Consider the following 23,522-nt stretch of genomic DNA (forward strand, 5'->3'; position numbering starts at 1 on the left):
TGGTTGCCAGCAATGTCCATAGCAACAGCTGGTGAGTGCACAAGTGGAGTTCAGTGTGTTGATTATACCATAAACTGGAGAGGGAAGAAAAATAGACACCCTGCTTACAAATACCTGGAATGCTGTAAGAGTTTTATAAGAAGAGGCGGCTGAAGAAAATTGACTTATTTTATTCTGAGTCTTTGCTTTCTGTTATTGACTGAGATGTGTATTTTGTCTTGAAAGCCTGGGGTTGTTTTTTTTTTTCTATTAGCCTGAGAAATGCTGCTGCTGGCATAGCACAACCAGCCACGCCTCAGTGTGGTTCAGCAAGATAAAGCCCAGGAGCTGGGATTTAAGCACTTTCAAGTTCTTATATCAGCTGCACTAACTCTTGCTGCTTAAAATGTAATAATATTTTTTAAAAAAACACAAACAAAACCAAAGGAGCAAAGTTGTGTGATAAAATTAAGCTGCATTAAGTAAGAATTGAAGCTGCTGAAAACCTGGGAAGAAAAAAAAGTTTTAACATAAATAGTGCACTTCGGAATATTATTCCTTAGTTCGTTGCTCCAATTCCTTGCCTCTGGATTGGCAGATTGTAAACATCTCTCTCGTGATCAATTATATAGTGATTATCCTGGGTTTTGTTTTGTGGAGTTTTTAGTCTCTAGCTAAGTAATTGCTTGATATGGACATGATTTAAAATATACATTTGGGATAATCCATCTGAGCATCTTTTCTGGGAGCTTCTATCTCCAAAGACCAAAAATAAGCTTTCTGAGGGCGAGCTGCTAAGATTTTCATAACAAGACTCAATATTTGGCAATTCTGCTTAAATCTGAGATACTTTTTTGTAGCAGTCCTGTATGTACATGAAGATGCTTGTGATGAGTTGGGGTTTGGTTTTTTTTGTTTTGAGTGTTCTCCTGCACATCACCTTCTCTGGATGATTCTTTGGATCAGATGGGTGGCAGAGGAGGGGAGTGGATGGCTGTGGTACTGTTTTGGTGCTGTTTGGATTCTTCTTGACTTATCCACACATTTAAATCTAATAGCCAGGACTGAGTGGAGGCCATGCTGGGTGAGAAACATGGCTATTTCTTAGATTTCCCAGTGACACTGCTGTTTGCACACCCCCTTGCAGGGTTTGCCTGTTGCTCAGTCACTTATTCTTTCTTAAATACAGTGTTTTGAGCTTGTTCACTGGACTGCAAACCTCAGTCTTGTGGAGAGGCTTGACCAGGTCTCTTGCATTTGTAATTCTCATTCTGTCTTTCGGAGTCTTTGGGACTTTATCAGCAGATTTAGTAAGTGAAATCTATATTCAGCCAACAAACACCGATGAAAACATTAAGCCAGGCCAAAGACAGACCCTGTGGATTTCTACGTGATCTCACTTTCCAGTCAGGTAGAGGATCACTGATGATTTGTCAAGTGCAGTTTTCTGTCCACTTGTTTTACACAGAACAGATTTAGTGTATTGTGTTCATGAAGAAGCACAGGGATTGATGCCTGCAGCCTTATTAACCCAAGACCTTGCAAGCCCCAAAACCAGAGAATAGAGAAGCCAAGCATAAAACATGGAAATTCTGCAGTTGCTCTCAACTCTTCCTGGAAATACATCTGCTAAACCCATCAGTAGCTGGTTGTCCTTCACTTCATGGTAGTGTTTGTCCTCTGCCTGGCCATTAGGACTGTCTTGTGTGACCCTGGGATGCTTTCATGACTAGAAATCCCAGTCACTTCCCAGAAACACATGCTGTGCCCTGACATAGTTAGAGAAGCAGTGTATGAACTGCCCTGATTGTAAACTCAGTGTAGTTGTACTTAATATTCAGTGCCTGTGTAAGTATAAAATTTTTATTAATAGATGGTTGATTTGCAGTAACAGTGTACCTGGGACCTAAATAATATCCCATGAAACTGCCATCTAACCACAACTCCTGGTGCTCTGTCCCTGTGGAGGTGCTACTCTAGCACAAATATTTTTCCCTGTGATTGAGTCCTGAGAAACACAGGCTGTTTGTGGGACACACGTATTTAAATAATTTTAATTAATAATTCCCCTTCAGCACTGGGAGATGCGAGGGTGGTGAAGTGCTGGCTGGGTTAAGCTGTGCATGCACAGGGATCCCCCGGAACAGCTGTGTGTGCAACTGCAGCAGATCCCTGCTTTTCCAAGAGGGGAAGCCCATGGGGGAACTCTTGCAGTAATTATTCTGTTATTACTCCATAATCGCTCCCTTTTCTGTCAGCATCACTGTTCCTCTGTGGTGTCTGGGTCACAGGGAGATCAGGCTTTGCTGCGCAGTGGTGGACAAAAGTTTTTGAAAGGGGAGCAGAGGCTCTCCAGTTAAAAATATCTGGTATAGAGGGATTGATAATCGTATTAGCTGGAGGTAATATTGGAAAAGAGGCTTTATGAAGGCCTTTGTACTAAAATATTGCATGCTGGCTCAGGAGCAGATGGTGACTTCTGAAAGAGAGCCTAATCAGGTTACTCTGATTTTCATTTTATGTTTTTATATCCCAGTATTATCTACTTTTTGTGTAATCTGGTAGACTAATAACATAACAAATATCTAACTTTGGGGAATTATCTACTTGTAGAGTAGATTTTGGTATTTTCACATAAAAACATTATTAATCTAAATCCACCTATTTGAGATACTGAAGGGTTCATTCGCAGCATTAACTGCAAAACCTTTCTCTTAAAGGCTGTAAGAATGGCCCTTTTGAAAAGTTATCTTCACTTTTAAAATTCTGATTCATGTTCCATTGATTTTAACAGAAGAATTCCCATAAGCTCTAGATCAAGCTCAGAGATTATTTGCAGCAGAGTTTATAGTATTTGGACAACTTGAAAAGGTGCAATTAAAAATTCCAGTCTGTACAGTCATGGAAGAGTTTGGGTTGGAAGGGACCATAAAGATGATCTATTTCCTGTGCCAAGGGCAGGAATGCTTTACCTTAGACCAGGTATCCAAGTGCTCAATTCTGGCTGCAGTGAGTGGAAGTGAGGAAACCTCAGGAGGTGCTGTTCTATGTTCTGATGTTTAGAATAATGGGCTGTATGATCTGTGTCCATCACTGCTGCCTTTTCCCATCCCCTCAAGTCCACAACCTTTAATTAAACAGCGTCTCTTAAAACCAATTTGTCATCAAAGGCCCCCCTCGCCTTTGCTTTGAGATCAGTCTGGTTCTGTTTCCATTTGCTTTTGTGGTGAAGGTGCCACTGAGGTGCTTTTGGATATGATAACCCTGGATCCACTGTTACAACCACCTCTCACTGCCAGCCCTGGCTGCTGCTGAGCTCCAGAGAAATCCAACCATTCTTCTATTAAAATGTGTGCTTTAAAATGCTCCTTTCCTACACTTAAGAAATCCCAGAGGATCAGTCTGCTTAGTTTGCTTGCTGGTTGCTCCTGTCTTGAAAATGTTAGATTGAGTTAAGTTTGATAGTGCTTCAAAAAAAGTAATATTTATATTTTTCATGAGTCCCGTGCTGGGTTATGAATTACTGACAGGTCCACTCCATCTGCTGCAGTCATCTTCATCAAATGTGCTGCTAAACTGAGCACCCAGGAATCAGATTTTCCTTGGAACACCAGAGTGGTGCTGTCAGAATTTAAAAGTTATATCAGACAATGAAAACAAACAATAAGCCCAGGAAAACACATTAAGCCAGTTTTCAGAGTCTCTGTGCAGCTGTTGTGCAGAAAGTGGTTGCAACCCTGGTAAGGGCTGGGCCCTGGAGTTTCAGATGGTTTAGAAATGTTGGCATTAATGAGTCCTTAAAATGTGACTGATTGATTGATTTTCCTGATGCATGAGGCTCATGCGTGATCTAAATAAAACTCCAGAGCCTGGGAGGGCTCCTGGCTGGCTCCGTACCTGCCTGCACTTAATGAACCCAGGACGCTCCATTTTTCACAGAACTATTAAGATATCAATAACTCATTTGGGGAGTTTTAATCTAACTTTGATCATGTAATTGATGACCCCTAAGAGCTGCCTTCAGGAGTTGTATTATCTTCTAACCCTTTTTTAAATACAAATTAATATCAAACTTTTATGATTATGTAGATTAGTTTCTAAAATTTACTCTACTTTTCACTCACAAATGTTAAATTTTGTTCACACTCCAGTAAAAATTTGTATTATAATGAAAACCCCCACTTCATTTTCAACAATTTCCTTAGTAAATACATTTTCATTTCCTTTGGTCTTGATTATTATATAATGAGTTTAATGGTTTAAGTCTCAAAATTTTCAGCCAATTTAATGCAGATAATAAGTGTCCACCACAGCGGTATTCAAGGATTGCCTTTAAAACTCTGGGTGCAGTTGTACCTGGAATCAAAGCAGCGTGAAATATATTTCAGTATTTTGAAAGAATCTTTCTAATACTGCTTTCTTTAGAATTGAAGTAGAAGTGAGTGTAAATGTAATTGTCTTGTAATATTCAATTATTAGCACTGCAGTGGAATTTTATCTTTATTTGCTCTATCAAATGTCTTATTAATTGTATTTTATATCCCCACTCTGTAAATCTATCACGGTTTCTTTGATTAATTTTCTAAATCAATTAAACTAGTATAGTCTCATTGAATAAAACAAAAAAACAAAAAAAACCAACCATACTGTGATTTTTTTTTTTTTTTTAAGTAGCTTTTATAATAAAAATTGCCAAGGAAGATGTTGTAGACAGGATCTTTAGGTGATGTGTGATGACTGATTTCAGAGCTGAACATTTAGCTTCATTTTTCAGCAGGTTTTTTTTATTATTGTCTGGAGTAGAAGTCTGAGGAGCAGCTGAGGGAGTTGGGGGGGCTCAGCCCGGAGAAGAGGAGGCTCGGGGGACCTTTTTGTTCTCTGCAGTTCCCAAACAGGACAAGAAGAAATGGCCTAAAGTTCCCTGCACCAGGGAAGATTTAGGTTGGATATCAGGGAAAATTTCTTCACCAAAAGGATTCTCAAGCACTGGCACAGTCTGCCCAGGGCAGTGCTGGAGTCTCCATCCCTGGAGGGATTTAAAAGCCATGAGGATGTGGCACTTGGGGACATGGGTCAGTGGTGACCGTGGCAGTGCTGCGGGAATGGTTGGACTCAAAGATCTTAAAGATCTTTTCCAGCCTAAATGGTTCTCTGATGCCATGATAGCTTTACAGAAGTTCAGGTTCCTTTGTATCCACATCAGAAAATTAAAGTGTTATGAATGAAATGTCTGGCTTTGAACACGGCTGTGTTCTCACTGTAATTTCTTATGCCCTCCCTATGTATAAAAACCACTATGCTGCACTGGGAATGTGTGATTTACACCGTTCCTTTAAATGCTTTTTCAGAGCAAAGTAGCTGTTTATTGTTAAGGGTAACCACCCCATGCCAAAACAGGAGGATGGAATGCAGGGGTGTTTATTATTGACTGATTAGTGCACAAATGCTTTCACTCGGTGCTGACTCTTTCTGAGCCTATCGATGTGTGAGCTTGTTCCGCCAGTATAATAATTTTATAAGTTGTTTCACTCTCATGCTCAGTGATATGTCTAACAGCACAGCTGAACTCAGCATGGCTTCTCATTAAGTATTAGAAGTGAAGGGAATTTCCTCCTCCCAACCTTACCCTCAGATTTCCAAGTCTGTGCCTGTCACAGGCTGCAGTAGGTCAGATTTTTGCTCCACAGGTTTTCCCTGGAAATTTACATTTGCTTTAATCTTACTGGTTTTGGAGCTTCCTGTGGCCTGTCAGTCAAATCCTTGAATATTTACATGTTTTCTCTAGGTTAATCCTTTATCTTTTATAGTCAAGAAAAGGTCATCTAATCCATGTGAAAAGTAAAGTAGCCAAGTGGGTAATGCTGCCTATGAGGGAGTTCACAGGAACCTTTGTTGTGCAGCAGCCCTAAGAACAGAATTGTGTTAGAAAAAGACATTTATGACTCCTCCAGGCCCCTGCCAGTTACCTACAGGGTTATGCTGTCCTACCTGCTTTGGGATGAAAGAAGAACCCTCCCTGCCTCTCCACACACAGATGGTCTCTGTTACAGCCCATGTTATTGTCTCTGATGAGGTGATAATTGGCAATGCCATAAATTAAGAAAGTTTACCTTTGGAGGTTCCGCTGCCTTTGATTTTTACTTTCTTACTTCAATGAACTATGTGTTATTCCTTGAGTTTCACTTTAACAGGCTGCCTTCCACTTGTTGAGAGGATTTTCAATAAATCTGGCTTTGCAGCACCCTGATGATTGCCAGGACTGTCGTCACCCCACAAAGATGCAGTTTGCAGCCTGGTGGTCACTGGTGTCATTTGCTGTTCCTTGCATAACTTCTTATTGCCATTTAAGCTGTCCCAGTTCTACGTGTTGTAGCTCTTTCTGTGTGTCACCATGAACATCTTACATGATCTAAAGAGAAAAGGCCTAGAGGCATCTGAGATCTTTATTTCCTGCAAATGTGTTTGAAATGGGTCTGGTTTTGATTCTGCAACATCTTGATTTATATGATCAGTGAATATCATATCAGGCTATCAAGTTTGAAGGGTTGTATGGTTTTTGCCTAGTGGATAACATTCTTCTGATGGCTTCAAAGTGATCTCTCTCTTCCCTAAACAGAGCCATCACCCTGGAGAACCAGCTGGTGATCCTGGGGACATCAGTGGTGGATGCAGGAGGTTACTATGTCCAGGCAGTCAACGAAAAGAACGGGGAGAACAAGACGAGTCCCTTCATTCATCTCAGCGTAGCACGTGAGTACCCAAATTGTGGAGAATGTGCTGTCACACGGGGGCTGCAGACAGGACTCACAAAGGCTGCCCTAATAAAAAGCCTTGCTAACAAAGGATTGGACCTTTAAAAGAGGTCAGTGTTTGCTTCTTGGTTTGGAGCACGCTGAACTCCTTGTGCAAAAGAGGGAGGAGATGCCCTCCACAAATCACCCTCAAAGCCCTTTGTCTGGTGGTTTACTTTGTGCGAGGCAGGTACATGATGATATCCCTCACTGTTTATTGTGAAGTTGTGATTATAATTTCTTTTTAATGCAGGTGTTTATAATAGGTTGTTTTCCATTGTGCCTAAGTAAACAAGTCATCCTTCTGAGTGCAAATTTATTTATGAATCTATTCCCAGTTTATGGCATTATTTTTACCTGGAGTTATCACAGAGTCCCAGGGAACATGCATTTCATTGTTGTTACTCATTATTTTACATTACAAAGGTTGTATTAACACCACCACTACAGAGATATTCCATGAGTGGGTTTTGCAGCAGAGCACCGGGGTCAGGGAGACGCCTGCACACTGGGTCTGCCAAGGTGCACGTTCAGCAGAAATGTGCACGTGCAAACTCTTGTAAAACATCCAGTAAACCTGTTTGTATGAAAAATTAATTTTCTAAACGTGGAATGGCTTGACTCCTTGTATGAGGCACTTGATAAAGGTATTATTTATGTGGCAGTGAGAAGAGGGAGTGTGATAGTGCTGTGGGAGAGGGGAGGTTCCTCGTTTTGCTTGTAGAGACAGGGAAGAGGTGATGGAGTAAGTCACTGATGGCAGTGGCAGCCCTTATAATTTGGGCTTCTAAAAGATGCAGGACTCAGCTCTAGGTCAATGGCATGATGAGATGCTGCAGATCTCCTGATCTTGGGTACCATTAGATTTGGGACAATCCCTGTTGGCTTGTTTCCTTACAATAGCAAATCTTGGGAGTCTGGGTTTCTAGGGAAATAGCTTTTGGAACTATGCTTGTGTTTGTCAGAAATTCATCCAGAACATTACAGACCTGTGAAACATTTCATTTCTAAGAAACAGTGACTTCTCTGCTAAAATTTGTAATTGGATTTCAAGGAAAGCTATTCTTAGACAAAGATAGGAAGCCCTGGTAGTGGGGCTGGGATCACTGGGGGCAGCAGCTGGAAGGTTTGACAGGCAGCAGGAGACACAAACCTCTGTTTTCTTCCAGACAAGTATCTAAACTAAATGAACTGCTCAGGGGTTTTATGTGTATCTTTCTGAAGTGGAAATAATATTCCAAATCCACTTGTGAATTCTGGCTGTACTGTGGCATGTAGATTGTAAACATTATTATTTCTGACAGTATGAAGAGGTTTGCTAACACTTTAGTAATTTCATTTTTAAAGCAAATTTGTGTTGTTTGTATTATGTGACCAATAGCATACTTCCCACTTTAATTTCATGTCTTAATTAATGCTACAAATAGTCTGTGATCATGCATGCATAACAAGTGCTATGCAAAGCAGAAAGTAATATGGGCATATGGAAAAGAAAACACTCCAAAATGCTCACAGACTTGATACCATGAATGCAAAGTCTGCCTGGAATGTGGCAAATAGGAAAGATAAAGCGGATAAAAGAAAATGAAGCATGAGACAAGATGGAAAGCCAAAAATGGATTTGCTTTTAGAATTAATGTCAGCCAATGAGGTTTGTGAATTGACACCTTGATAGCCAGGGTTATTAAGGCTGTGTGTGTGTGTTGAAGGAAGGCACTGGCTGTAAGGCATTGGAGTCTGTAAAGAAAATTGCATTTACGTGGTTGTTCTGAACTTTGATCTGAGGACTAAACTTATTAATTTCTATGTAATGTATCACATATATATTTTTGGTCCAGTAACAGAAAAAAATCGGGCAAAAATATAGTCCTGAAGCAATATGCAGAGAATGGTTGCAGAAAAATGACATATTTTGGAAGAGTAATAAAGAATTCAAGCAGGAGGTTGGAAACAGATTGTTAAAGGTAATGCAGATGAGGAAGATACTGCATTGACTTGTCACTGTCTGAATCTTATGGGTTGTTAGGAGGGATGACACTTGTAATTTTCCATTAGGACATGTATAAAATTTAAAAACAGTTTAATCAAAATCCAATAAACTCCAAGTAAAGTGGAATGGCCAATCTCTGTGCAAGTAGATGATATATTAATTATTGAGTACAACCTTGCTGCATGACTCAGTGTGCACACTGCCACTGTTATTGAGGGCAGGAGGAAAAAAACCCTATAGATAATTCCCAGGGCAGCCATTCACTGAGAACTGTGTTAGATATGCACAGCTCGTTATTCCTTGAAGGAGACCGGTGTCAGATTTGCTTCAGCCTGTAAGAAAAGCATATTTGCAGAATCATTCCAACAGCTGAGAAAGCTGTAAGCTGTCCTGTTCTGCTCCAAAGTACAAGGCTGACAGCAGGAGAAAGATCTGGCTCTGAGCTGAGCAGAAGATGAGTTACAGGGCTTTATATTGTAGATTAAAGTCATCTGTTGAATTGTGGCTGAAGGTAAATGGGAGTTTGAGCATCACCTGGAAAATACACTGAACTGTCCTTCAATTAATAACTATATTTGATACATGTGATGTGAAGAGATTAGAGGATGCTGAACATGTTTCAAAAGCAGTCTAAAAGCCCCAATCACATTGAATTCTCTCATGGGGCTGAGTATTAATAGTAAAGACATTTTGTTTCTTGTCAGTCTAAACTGCAGCTCACCAAGTCCAACACTGTGAAGTCTCACACCCACCCATTGCTCCTGATTGCAAACGTGCGGGGAAGTTGGGAAATAGCTCCAAGAGAAAGCCTGCAGGCTTGTCAGAGTTGCTTTGGCTGTGCTTGGGTTTGCTTTTCTCCATGTTCTGAGGTTGGCCACATGTGGAAATGAAGGCAGCAGAGTGCCAGGGCTTAGGGGAATGCTCAGCTCTTGGGGACATTTGGGTGTTTCATGTACACGCTGCGTCCCCATCGCTCTGCCAGCCTGGTCCTTACACGCCCTTGGTGCAAAGGCATTAAAGATTTATTTCCCAGTAGATTTGGTCACTCTGTGACCAGATCCAAATATTGAGCAGTGGTTTTTCTCAACAGCTGAGTCCCCAGCTTGGCTGAACCCCTGTGTTCTACATGCCTGCCCTAAACCCATGTGTCTGAATGTGACACAGCATGAGGCCCACCCAGTTGTGCTTGAGAACCATGGTTGTTTCTTTCAAGGGGACTAGTTTCCACTGACTTCAGGAGGATTAGATCATCTCTGAGGTGACAAGCTCTGGGGAAATAAAAATTATGTCCAACAGGCAAGCATATTGGGAATAACGTCACATATGAAATTAGTGTGAGATGTCATAAATTAGTCCTAAATTTAAAATGTCTTAAAATGAGTTGAACTGTGTACTACACTAATGAAAATCCTGCCACTTTTTTTTTTTCTTTTTAACCATATGTCAAAGCTTTCATGTAAATAACACAAATTTTGGCTTGGAAAATCAGAAAGTCTGAAAGTTGAGAGTTTGGCAGTGGAAATAGTAACAGCACTCATTTTGGGTTTTAACTCAAATTACTCACTCCTTGTTGAGAATTCACTATTGGAGCTGGGGAGGGTTTCAGTATAAACCCCGTTGCTGGAGCTTCCTAACTTGATTGGAGTGGTGTGAGAATTAATCTATCTCTGGGCTGGTGCAAGCTTTTGGGATGTAAATACTGCTCTTCAGTAATAAGCGTTGGAAAATCCTAAATGGTTTTTTCCTGTTTCCATCTATTGAGCAATAGGTTTGATGATGGTATCGTAAACAGATCCTTAATTCTTTTGGCTTTTTCTTTCCTGTGCCTATTCTTCCACAGCCAGACATGTCCTGCAGCACAGATGGTCAGGTCTAATCCAAAGGATTGTGGCTTGTCAGGGAATAAAGTGACATTCTTTGGTTTTAGCAGTGTTGGCAGGGCACCTAAAGATCGAAGTGTTCATTCAAATAAGGCCATCATAAACCCTTATTTCCTTGAAGGCCATTCTCAGTGTAACAGCTAAATATCTCTGAAACTGCATCACAACTCTTTTGCTTGTAGTATGGAGCTTAAAAACAAACAAAATTCAACCAAACAAACTCAAACCCCCAAATCTCCAAAAGTAATGATAAACCCCATGAACCAAAACTCCCCAGAAACACCAAAGCAAACAAAAAAAATTAGTACATGGTACTTTGCTGTTGGCTGTGCTACTTTTGCATGAAGGTTTTTTGAGGGTAAAGAGGGAGGGAGCAGGGACATTTAGAGCTTCTTAATGAAACCATGAGAGATTTTAGTATGTAAGTCAAGAGTTTAAGTGGGTTTATTGGAAATGGGGGGAAAAAAGAAAGATTCATAGGGAGCTTTTTATTGCTGTGAGGAGCTGGCTGAGCTACTCCCTGCAGGATACTCAATCCATGTCCTTCCACTTTATGATATGATGCCAAGGCCAGACTCTGGAGCCACTTGGGAAGAAGCTGGCAAAGCCCTGGTGAGGTATTTCCATTACTGACTTGAGTGCAATGCTTTCTGTGAGCACCACTGGCCCACTCCTGGAAACTTTTAAGGGCGTGTTTGTCTTTTTCTGAGTCCAGTTGAAGCATTTTATGAAAAATGTGGGCCTCAGTAAATGATTTAAATGGCTGGTTTGCAGGAGGTGGGTGTGTGTAAGCTGTTGTGACAGTTTAGATGCTCCTGCTTCAATTGGTTTTGCGGCGCTAATCGTCCGGAACTGCAATTCAGGGCCTTGCTCCTGCATCTCCTTGTTAAGCTGTGAAATATTGAGATGCATGTCATTCCAATAGATTTATTAGTAAATTAGATAGTCTCCAGACCTATTGGTAACACCAGGAGATACAGAGTGTTCTGCAGCCTGATGTCATTTTCTGATGCAGGCTTTGTGAAAACAGAAAACAAGATTGATGAAAATTTTAAAAACCTTGCCAGCCAGCATTTCTGAAGAGTCAAAGATAATAAAGCCAATTATCATTTAACGAAGATAAATTTTTCCCTTGGGCACTGGCAATGCTTAAAAAAAAATAAAATAGGGAAAGAAAAAGTTGGGGACTGAAAATTAAACTCCTGGCTTGGTTGCCTTGCAATTAAGTTAAAGTATGAGAGTGTCATGTTGTTCTGCCCAACCTCCACTCATGACCAGAAGAATTTTATTCTGTTATGGCAGACATTGACATGAGGCTAAATAGACCCTGTTTGTCCCAGCTTGGTGCCTATTTTGTTCTTCAACTTAATATATCAAGACATAAATTTTACAGAAGGCAAAAGTCCCATTTCAGGCTCACAGGGACTGAATTTACACAAAGTTCTTGTTTGGTTGGTTTTCTGCTCTAAAGGAAAGCTCTCATGATTGCACAGGACATTTGGGTCACTTTTAGTGTCTGTAAGAATGAAATATTCTTTATGATGTCAGGAAAGAAAGAGGTGGGGGGGAAAGTGGCCTGTTACCTGTCGGTGTGTTTGATAGGATGTTCCTCTTGACATCCTTCTGTCAGGTGTGGTAAGAAGATAAGTTTTCAGAAGATTCTGAGCAGACATTCTCCTCTCTGGAAGAGAGCATTTCACTAACATGATTTTTCATATTAGCCATCAAGGTTCGTTCAAGTCAGCAGATGCTGAGGATCCTTCATGGGTATGTTTGAAGCACAAAAGGCATGAATTTTTCATAGCCAGTCCCAGCTTTCAGGTGTAGGCAGGAAAAAAGGAATGGGCTGGCACCCCCAGGGAACAGATATTTCTGTTCTGACGTCAAATTCACACAAGCTCTATAGACTTGTCAAACTGGTTTTAGTTCATGCCAAGAGAACTGGCTTCTTTTAGCCCCTCTGGGTCAGTGCTGTGGTGGTGAATTTAGTGCTTCTATGATGCTTTTTTCACTTTTTGGTTATTTTGGTGAGGGAAAAAAAAAGGAATATGGGATGAGATGAAATTGCATTTCTGTGCCATGACTGTACCTGGTTGCCTGAGGCTGTGACCAAATACTGGGGAAGTCCAACATAGCACAGCTCAAACCTCTGTGCACTGGTTTTAAGTCATTCTTTGAAAGGATCACATTTCTTTCCCATTTTCTTAAAGGTTTTGCTCTCTCTTTGTCAAGCAGGATTTCCAGGAAGGATATTGTGGTGGGGTTCCATGAGTAAATGCGAGCCTTTGGCTTTGAGTGGCACTTAACATTTGACTGATACTTCACAATCCTCTGTTATCCAAAATGTTAATTTGAAGGAGACTGTAGAAGTGTTTGGGGTTTAACACTCAACCCTAAGGACATATTCTGTGTAAAAGCCATCTTGAATACCCTGGTCAAATACTGTCAAAGTGCTTTTTTTCTAATCTTGCTCTATTCTCAAGGACATACGTTTTAAATGGGGATCTTTTTTCTTATTTTAAGAATAGAGTGTGACTTAACCATGCCTTTGAGATGTATGTATGCATTTAAGTCAAACACATTTTAATGTAAGAAAAAGGACTAAATTGAGTTAGCGTTAAAGATTTGGGTTTGATATATTGGAACAAATGTTAGTTTAAGCTTTATCCAGAGCTAGGAGTTTCAGTGGAGGCTGATATTCTCAGTGCTTTACCCTATTATCTACTGCAAAAGTGACACTGTACTGCAGTGTAGACTGATTTTATATGCATTACAAAGAAGTAACAGATGATGTTCAGGATTTATCAGCCTTCTTGGACTCCAAATTTCACTGTTAGCTTTTTCTAAAGCATCAGCCAGGTCTCTTCCATAATTCTCTACCTTTCTTCTACTTAAAGGAAAACTTTGCTCACTTTTAACTGTAGTGACAGAGAAGGAAATCTGTGGTTAAAATGATAGATAGCTCACCTTTATTATTCCTGCAGTTTAGCAAAGAAACCTCTGTGGCAGCTCAAGCTTTTTCTGGGCGGAAGGGGGTAAGGGGGGTTCCAAATATTCTATCGGTGCTCTTCCTGATAAATAGTAGACATATTCTTTGGTCTCCAGTTTTATCTTCCTCAGGACTATTTTTGATAAAACTTAGTGCCACACATGGTGCATCTGCTGCAGCCTCTGCCCCAGGCAAGCAGGGTATCCTCTGCTGGTGGCTTTTGATCTCGAAAGATGATAAAATGAACTTTCTGTAAGATTATTTCAGTCTTACTATTAAAGAGAACTTAAACAGCCTAAATCAGCATAAAACCTGTTCCAATATCTGGCACTTAATTTTCATCATATCACATCAACAAATGTCATGAAGCTTTAAATGCATGGTTTATGGGAAGAATAGTTATTTCCTTTTCTCCCAAGTGCAACAGAACAACCCTGTTGTTATGGGGACTTCTCAGTGGCTGGCGAAACTACAGAACTGCACGAGAACTGAGTGTCTGTTCCCTCAGCAGATGCACATACATTATGCATGTTGCTGTGAAAAAATGGCAAATGCTGAGGTTTCTATAATCAAACTTATTATTTTAACATGGCTTCTTGTTACACTTGTCTGTTTATAAGGTTTGGGGGGGGTGGTTATAGTGTCTGTGAGAGATCTGGAATGTACACACACACACAGAGGCTCCAAATCCTGGGTTGTCTCCTAAACCCTTTATTTATATCTGACACGTGCAATTAATCTCTCCCTATCTCTAATCACTTTTGCTATTACATTCATCGGAGTGATTTGTATCCTATCTCTGTCACTGCTTGGTAATTGATATGTGGAGATAAGGGATTCTTAGAGGACACAAACAAGGAAATGGCAAAATTGAATTTACCTTGCAATCATTTTATAAAATGTGACACCCATCAATTATACATGCCATCCAGGAAAATGCCATCTTGAACAAACTGTGATGATTTGTTGGAAGATCAGCAGAAGAGAAATGCCAGAAAACTTTTCTAGACAGAAAAGTATTGCTGGTTCAACAGACAGACTTTTCAATCTCATTGGTCCACCTACAGTGTTTTTAAATAATACTGTAGAATTTACAAAGAAAGTATCATTTTTGATCTGTGCTTTTCTCTAGTCAATCTTGTACTAATACTTCAGAGTGGAATAAGATGAAAGGGAGCTGTTGAAATAAGCATTGTTTTGATCAGACATAAAAAGATGATGTTGGTTACTTGAGATTGAATCATCTTTCATGGGCAGAAAGGGTAAAACTGATAGTATAATCCAATTTCAATTTAACCACGTTCTATCATGAACATATTTCTATTTAGTTTCTCTTTTCAATTTCACTAGAGTGATAAGTGAACTAATTTTCTCACTCTTGTGTAAGTACTTTGTGCTCATGATTAGTTCTAATTGTTGGCATGAGAGTAGTAGCTCCTGTCCATACTTGTAAGCTTAAGCACTACTGTGGGATCTTGGAAGAGCTTTTTAATACATACTGATAATGCCATAAAAACGAGTATATACATGAATAATATAATAACAGTAATAGAAATCATAAAACTGAGAAGATTTAAGTCAAACAACATTCAGTGTTGGCAGCTTCCTGGGCCTGTCAGTCTGGCAGAGAGTCTTTTCCCTGGAACTATTTATTTCTTTATCTTGTACACCCCAGATCCAACTGCGCTGTCTAAAAACTCCCAGAGCAGACAGAAGCCCAGTGATTTGTAGGAATTCGTAAAGGGCTTTGCATTTCAGTTCCTGTAAGGATCATAATGCTGAAGCTTTAGAAGGAATGGCTACTGGAGACTGGTGTATCAATTTACCCCTTTTGAACACTAACTCCTGGTTTCTTATAAGTCCCTTTCTGCTGTGCCAAACTCCTGGAGTTTTCCAAGGAGCTGACTTGAAGTATTTTGGTTTGATTCTCATCATTACACAGTGGGATGTTTTTAAAATATAATTCTCATTTATTTTAAGTTGCCAAACCCTTTCTGAAGGTGATTTTTACTGAGAAAGAGCCTGTAACTTACTGAAGTGAGCTTGAGCTTAAATTTGCTATTTTGAGGCAAAACAACCAACCAACCAACCCCCATTTAAAGAAAAACATCCAAGAACTGGACTTTGGTGATCCTTGTGGGTCTCTTTCAACTCAGGATAATCAATGATTCTCTGATCTGTGACAGCTCTGTCTTGGTCTGCAGTGAGACAAGCTGTCCTGGATGGTCTGTGAGTGAGAGAGTAAAGAGATACCAAGCTCTTGCTTAGAAAAACAGTGACAAGTGTTTTATTTATTATGAACTGGATAAATTTGCAGCCTGGAGGGTGTTTGGGTTTATTTTTCTAATCATAGGAGAAGGACTTTTATATTTGTAAAAGAAACAATTTAGGAACTATTCAATAGTATTCTTTAAACTGTTGTGTTAGGCAAGCTTGAAATAGCTTCTAAACAATATAGATAAGGAATAGTAAATATGGTCAAAACAGATGTTTAGTAGAGTATGTTCTGCACTGAGTTACTGCAAAAGCCTAAATATATCCTGAAGATTCTCGCACGTGCCGAAGGTCTGCAGAGCTGCCCTCCCACTGTCTTCACAAAAGCTAATTTTTGTCTCCAGCTTTCACAGACATATGGTTGCTTGAGGGTTATAATTTTTAAAGCTCTTCATATTAAAGATGTTTTTAATTTCTTCTCAATATACATCATAAAGCAGGAAAATTGAATAAGAATGGAAAACCCTCGGATGTCTCTCTCATCCTTCTGCCAGATAGACGTGATTTGTCCAAGTAATTGTGGGAGTGCAGACAACAGCTTGGGTATGGAAAAAAAATGGAAAAATAGTGATTAGAACTGCAAGCACTGGAAAGCCAGGACAGGCAAGATTCAAGGTCATCTGTACAGCCATAAATATTCTTTTTAGATTTTAGTAAGGACTTGCTATGAATTTTAAAGTAATTTAGAATAATTGGTCCTTCCTACCCCATTTGTAACAGGAAGAGAAACTCAGACCTGGCTGTAACCTGGGTTGCTTCACCTGATGTATGTAAAAGCTACATTGATTTCCTGTCCCCGTGGCTGTACCGTGGGAGCTGTAAATTGCCAATCCAGGATGTTTGTTATCCTTTGATTTTGTACTGAGCAGTTTCACATATTGTTGTGTGCAGCTGGGGAGTGGTTTTAGACATTGGAGCAACCCAAAATTTGATTTTTTTTTTTTCCCTACAGACTGTGCTATAAGGTGATGGAAATGCAGTTTTCTTTTCATGTGCAGACTTTTGTCAACATTTTCAAGCCCTTAAAGGCAGAGTTTGGGATTATGGATTATTTTTGAAGGTGAACAAATCATTCTAGTTATGGAATGTGGGAACAAAGTTTTACAGCTCCTCTAATACTGGAGAACATCATTGTTAAGTAGCATGTCTTTAAAGGACTGCAAGCTTTCTGTGATAAGAATGGAGCACAGCAACCAGGAAAATGCACACAGTGTCCTGGTCTCCAAGGCCCTATTTGTGCAAAATCGTTACTAAATTTTGTCTGGCTATGTTTGTTGTTAAGTATCTCTACAAGTTGAGGATGAGTAGCTTCTGCTGTTTGTGTGTAGGGAAAATACTGCAGTAGAAAATGTGTTGGATAAAGAAGGAAGAACAGAGTGGTTGTGTCTGGTGGTTCTTTTTTATTCCCTGCTCATTCCTTACGCACTAAGGAGGGATAAAAAGAAAATTTTGCTTTTTCAGTCCATGTGGCTGTGTTTTGATCTGCTCATAAACCTGACTTAGTAGAGACTTGGTGAAGGCTTAAAAAGCCAGCAGTGCTGTACCTTCTGCAAATGCTGGGAAAGAAACTGCAAAGTCTGTGCTGCCTTCAGCCATCCTTGTGGATTTATCAGGTATCTGTGAGTGATACTGTCAGAGCTATTAAAGAAAGTAATTGGTAGTGAGTGATTAAATTGCAGATGGCCTTTTCAAGGTGATTATGAATATTAAATCAAGTCATTAAAAGCAAGACTAAAAAGGCCCATGAAACCAAAAAGTGAATATGCTGAGGATAATGGCATGAAAAGAGGCTCTTGCAGGCATGCCATGCTCATCTGACCCCCCCAGCCCATCCAACCAACCAAAAAATCCCAGCAAGCAAGAGAATTCAAGTGGGTGTACTGTATTAAAGGAGGTGGAACTAAATATCTCCTTTTCCTAGGCTGTGAATTCCTCTGTGCAGAGAACTCAGTGCATCTCACTCCTCTTTTATGCAGAACTTTACCCCAGATCCATGGCTGTTGTCACTGAGCAGTGATGGCTCTGCAGAATCCCCTGTGCCAGGCAGTGCTGTCATTAACAGCAATCTTTTCCTGTTCCTTCCCAAATTGTAAGTGATTATGACAAATGTTTCTTTACCACATGGCCCTGGAACAAGGCCAAGAAATACTGTAAAGTGACTTAATTTCATTTGGTGATCTTCATCTCACAAGGTAAAGGTTATACTGGAGTTCTTTTTTAGATAAAAAAAATCTAAGGTTCATTTTGTTTTATGATTTAAACTGGAAACTTCAGATGCAAACAGAGATAAAGAAAACTGAAAAACAAGTGTCTTCATTTTGAGCCCTGCTGACTTAATTTCAGTATAAGTGCAGAGTGCTTTCACATATGTCTAAATAGCTTGTGAACTTGGAGCCTGAGTGCTGGTTTTCTTGTGCATATTGTGATTATGGACTCATCACTTCTGGACCAATTTCATGCTTTCAAATAGAATTTGGTATGGTTGCTTATACTTCAATACATTATTATTGTATTGATCTCAAACATCATGCTGACCTATCTAATCTGCTCTTAAACTGTAAAACACCATGGGATTGATTGTGAAGATTTATATAAATGTGCTTTGCAATTATTATTTATTATCTGTGGTGCAACAGGGATCATTTTTTTTAATCATTCGAGGCGCACTTTCCCCTTCAGACAGTATTTCTGCTTACCTGAATTTTGTGGTCATTGTAATGTCAGTGGTTTGGTTGCATATTGATTCTTCATATGAATTAATATTCTTTCACTTATGGGTATTCCCTTGGTAAATTTAGCGATAGAGATTTCTGCTCATTCCACTATAATTACATGGATTTCTAACCTTGTTACCTTAGGAGCTGGTCTGTGACCTCTGTGACAAAAGCATCTGTACCTTGCTAGTATTTTAATAAACTTTTTGTACTGTGCAAGTATTTTAAAAGCTTTTCTAAAAATTGTTCAACTTGATTGCTTGGTTGATTGCCTGTCAGTGCAACAGGTGTGGTTTTTTAAGGGAAAGGAGGTTTAACCAGATGTTCAACACTTCCCATTAACTGTGGAAAGACAAGGAATGCAAATAGCCAATGCCCAAGATGTTACGGAGAATTAAAGATGAGGAGGATTTTTTCTACTGAAAGAAGCACTGAATTAGAGTAAGGCAGTATTATGCTTTTCCACCCTCAAGATGACATTTAAGTTTAACTCTTCTCTAAATTTTAACTCAAGAAGTGTTTTGTGTGACATGTAACCACAGCCAGTGGGTCCAGGCTGTTTAATATTGGAAGAATCTTAATAGAGTTTGGATTAAGAGTTGCCACTTGCTTTTGGGGGAGAGGATATTGATCACTTCTTTCATGTGATTGATGTGGTGTGTTTTAACTTGGAGGGCCTGGGGTGCTTTTAAAAGTAGTCCTGTAGGCCATGGTATCATCAGCAGACACAGCCCTGCTCTGGAGGTGGTGAGGAGAGGAAGACTGATTAAATTGTGGCTGGCAGCTCTGTGTGTCCACAGCTGAACAGGAGGATTTGCACCTCTGAGGCTAATGGGGTGAAATATGGAATCTGGCAGATCTTTTAGGACTCAGTAGTGACTGCTGAGTTGCTGAGCATAATGCAGAATTCATTTTGAACAAACAACTCTGGCGTGGTTGTGCATTTTTGTTGTAGCTTGTAACGGTGTCACTGCAGTCAGCTAGGCTACTTGAGGAGAGCTTTTTTGGATGATTTAAAGGTGGAGAAAGCAGTGGAATTCTTAAAATTCACAGATAAATCTTTTTTTACAAGGTTGTTACAAATGCTTTCAGAGCATGTTTGTAATGGAAGCAGTAACAGACCTCTAATTAGTGTGGCAGCATGAGGCTGTGGCAGCTGTGAGAGGGGTGCAGTAACACTGTTTATCTCCAGTTTATGGCTAGCAGGTGCAGGTAGATAGTGTTTTTCTTGGTTTGTTCTTTCACTGCACATACAAGAGGAGGTGTTTTTAATTTTGTCAAAATATTTCTGAGTTGTGAGACTTAAAACATACAAGTTAGGGGTTTACTGTGAATAATGACCAAGCTGTTTTCCTGCAGCCTTTGCACATGCTGGTTCCTTAAGGCAACTTCGTTTGAGAACTGCGTTTTACTACTTTTAAAGTAATAAAGCTATTTTCTGTGTATTTCAAGTGGAGGCTTGTGAAGTCAGCTGACAAGACTTTATTGCAATTTTTAAAAGTCTGGGTTTTAACGAGTCCATATTTGGTTTGTGTGACTCAGGTACTTGATTTCAGTTTCACTTCACAATGTCACAAACAACTTTGATGACTTTTTAGTAACTTAATACCATATTTACAGATGCTTCATGGCACAGCACAGCAGCGGAACAGGGAGCACAAACCTCATTTGTGTGTTAATGCTGGAGATGGTGTGTTTGTCATAAATCCTTATCCTTAACTGAGTGGTGTTCTTTAAATATTCATCAGACGTGAATACGAATTACCTGAGTAATATTTGTGGCATAGAAGTTTGTCAGTTGCATCTTTTAATAAGAATTTTCCAAAGTAAATTTAACCTTTGTGGTGAGGCATAAAGGTGTGTGATCTGTAGAAAGTTCTGTCCATGAGTGCAAACAGCAAACACCAACTGTGCTGCCCACCCTTCTGCCTCCAGAGGAAATGGTCCCTGGAAAAACACTGACCAGTATTGAAAAGCTCTCCAATCCAGCTCACTTCAGCATCCAATTGTTTGTCAGACACAGCTATTACAAAAACAAGGGGAAACACAGTTTTTGTAGACAGTATGTGTTGTAAAAAATAGGATGCTTTGTGAAATCTGTCAGCTTTTGAAATACAGGACAGAAGCCCCTCGTTGTCTCTTTTTAAGGGCACAGTGGTGTGTTTTAAGTGGTCCCCATGTCCACAAGTGTAGTGAGCCTGTGGTTAGACCGAGACAAAGGTGAGCTGAATTGAATGATCAATTCTGGGTGAAGAGAGACATCAAAGTCGCCTAATGCTCACTCCGACCTCTGCAAATTCAGCACTGGGAAGGGAAGGGTTTGTCCTTACAGCCAGAGTTGCTCCTTTTGATGAGCCCTTAAGAACAATGTAAGATACCTCTGCTTTTCATCCTTGATCACCAAGAGAACTTTAAAATCTGTTTCAGAAGGAAATCCTGGGTAGCAGTCTCTAGGAATGTGCAAAGCTTACCAGAACTGCATGATAGGGAATATAAAATCTCAGTGAAAAGTGTGGATCCTGACTGAGGGAAGGAGTGCATTGAATCAGAAAAACACATCTGGCTCGGAATGCATCGGGTTGTAGATCAGTTTTATGAGTTTGCAGAAGATGGGGACAGTTTTATTTTATACTTTTTTTTCCCCCTCAAGATTGTATCATTGCAATCTTTTCAAAAATTGCAAAGTAAGCTTAAGAAGAAATAAGAATCCTCTGTAAGTCACAGCAGGTTGTATTTTAGGCAATTTTCATTTTGCTGTTTTCCTCTGAATTTGTCAAACAGTGAATTTTGAAACAACATAACCAAGTTGTTTATGCAGTTAAGGATTTATGGGAATGTGATTCTCATTCACAAGGGGAGTGTGTGCATTTGAATTCCTTTTTACAATATGCCACCATGATCCCGAAGTAATTCAGAGATTGATTTGTAAAACATTCTGAATCAATTAAGGCTTTAATCAGCAAGTGGCAAACTTCAGATGGCTCGTGGACTAATTTTACCATCTCCCATCAACAAGAACCTAAGCTGGAAAAAGAAAACAATTAAGGGGATGTAATTATCTGTCCTGATTACTGAATTAGAAGAGTTTGTATTTATTCCAATGCCATGCAAAGGGAGAAATCTGCTTTGAAAAACAATTTGAGGCAGCTACTAAATTGCCAAGGGGTCGCAGGGTGCAGTGTAGATGTTTGCTAGGCCAGTTTTGGAAGAGGTTTGTAATCCACAGCTGTCAAACAAGTTCTGGCTGTGGAGCTTTGGAGGCTGTTTCCCAACAGCTGTGTGGTGCACCCTGCAAGTCCTAGTGCTGAGAGGATTTTTGCAACCTGTGCTTAAAGTTAGTTTGGATTTTCAAGACAATCTCATCTACAGATCTGTTGAAGCACATCTCAGGTCCTTATATCTGGTGATCAAAAAAAGAAATCTTTCTAGAAGGCAGGAAGTGATGTTTAAGTTCCCATATGAGAACAAACTTTGCAGAAAGCGGGGATGGAAGAGCATCCCTGTGTGATCAAATGGTCTCATTACCCTGTGGTTGTACCACGCAGAATTACTTCAAGTTATTGGTTTTTTGCTTGACATCAAATGAGATAAACTTACGGAAATACAGCAAACTACTACATAATTCTTTCCCAAACCAGACTTTCAGATTTGGTCGGATTTTTATTTTCAGCTTAGCAGAGAGATAAACACAGATTTGTGATAGACCTTTACTTGCCCTTTAATATTGTCCCAGATGTGATCAGAATCCACAAATTGCATAAAACCTCTCATAAACCCCCAGCTTACAACACTAGTGTAATTTCTCTTGGAATATTTAGCAGAATGTTAATCCTGATATATTTAGCTGCCACGCTGAAGGATTGTTGCTGCATTCTGTGCAAAGTTTAGAATAAATGCCCAGAACTCCAGTGAGTTATAGGTCAATTACAGTAATTGGAAGGGAAAGTAAACAAGAAACCTTAGTAGTATCCAGCAGGAGCAATGCCTTTATTTTTTATTAATGAGTAGTAAACAAGCCTGTCACAAATCACTGACTCTGAGAAATGTGCCATATAACTTACTCCTATAAATGGTATCATTTCTATGTAGTATATGTGTCTCTGGGTAGTACTGGGTTTATTAAATACTGTTGAACAGAATTTTCAGTTGAATGAGATTAAAACTGTCATGTTAAGAAAAATGAACTTTATTTAAGCAGCAAGAGATAAAGCTGCCTCATCATAGAATCACAGAATGGTTTGGGTTAGAAAGGACCTTAAAGATCATCCGGTTCCACCCCCTGCCATGGGCAGGGACACCTTCCACTCTCCCAGGCTGCTCCAAGCCGCATCCAACCTGGCCTTGGACACTTCCAGGGATCCAGGGGCAGCCACAGCTTCTCTGGGCAACCTGTGCCAGGGCCTCCCCACCCTCACAGGGAAGAATTTCTTGGTGTACTTGAAGGACTGAGCCAGTTCAGGCTATAACCTGGTTTGGATGCACAGTGCAGATGTGCACTGTTCTCAGACCACTCAGCAGCACGGGTGTTGCCATGGGTTTGCAAAAGTACCCAGGACCATTATGAAGGTGGTGTGGATTTATCATGAAAAGAGAGTTGGCTGTACTGTGCCTGTAGTAACATTCTTATCTTAGTGTCATCCAAAGCCCCTGTTAGGTGTTGCACCATTAGGGTAAATATTTGAGAGGAATTGTTCTGTGAAGAAGGGAGTTCATGTTATTCTAGCAGTTTTCCATGCGGGTTCTTAATACAGGAAATACAGGGACTGAGGAATCTTAGTTTTAAAAATTGAGTTTCTCCAGGGATGTATTCATTGTGAATTCTTTTGGGTCGTTGACCTGGAACTCTTACTGATCAGAGCTATCTTGAAAACGTTCTAAGAATTCCTCCACTTCTTCATAACTATA

The 23,522-nt window shown here is 39.9% G+C and overlaps 1 protein-coding gene across 5 annotated transcripts in view; it reads left to right on the forward strand.

The window, feature by feature from the left end:
* SDK1 (sidekick cell adhesion molecule 1) overlaps positions 1-23,522 on the forward strand; it is a 388,047-nt gene that overhangs the window by 175,692 nt on the left and 188,833 nt on the right. For all 5 annotated transcript variants that reach the window (XM_048320697.1, XM_048320702.1, XM_048320699.1 and 2 more), the window contains exon 6: positions 6,596-6,729. In XM_048320697.1, coding sequence (XP_048176654.1) covers positions 6,596-6,729 — 134 coding nt within the window. The remainder of the gene's footprint in view (positions 1-6,595; positions 6,730-23,522) is intronic.

This window comes from Corvus hawaiiensis, chromosome 16, assembly GCF_020740725.1.
Source record: "Corvus hawaiiensis isolate bCorHaw1 chromosome 16, bCorHaw1.pri.cur, whole genome shotgun sequence".
In the NCBI taxonomy this organism is placed as follows: Eukaryota; Metazoa; Chordata; class Aves; order Passeriformes; family Corvidae; genus Corvus; species Corvus hawaiiensis.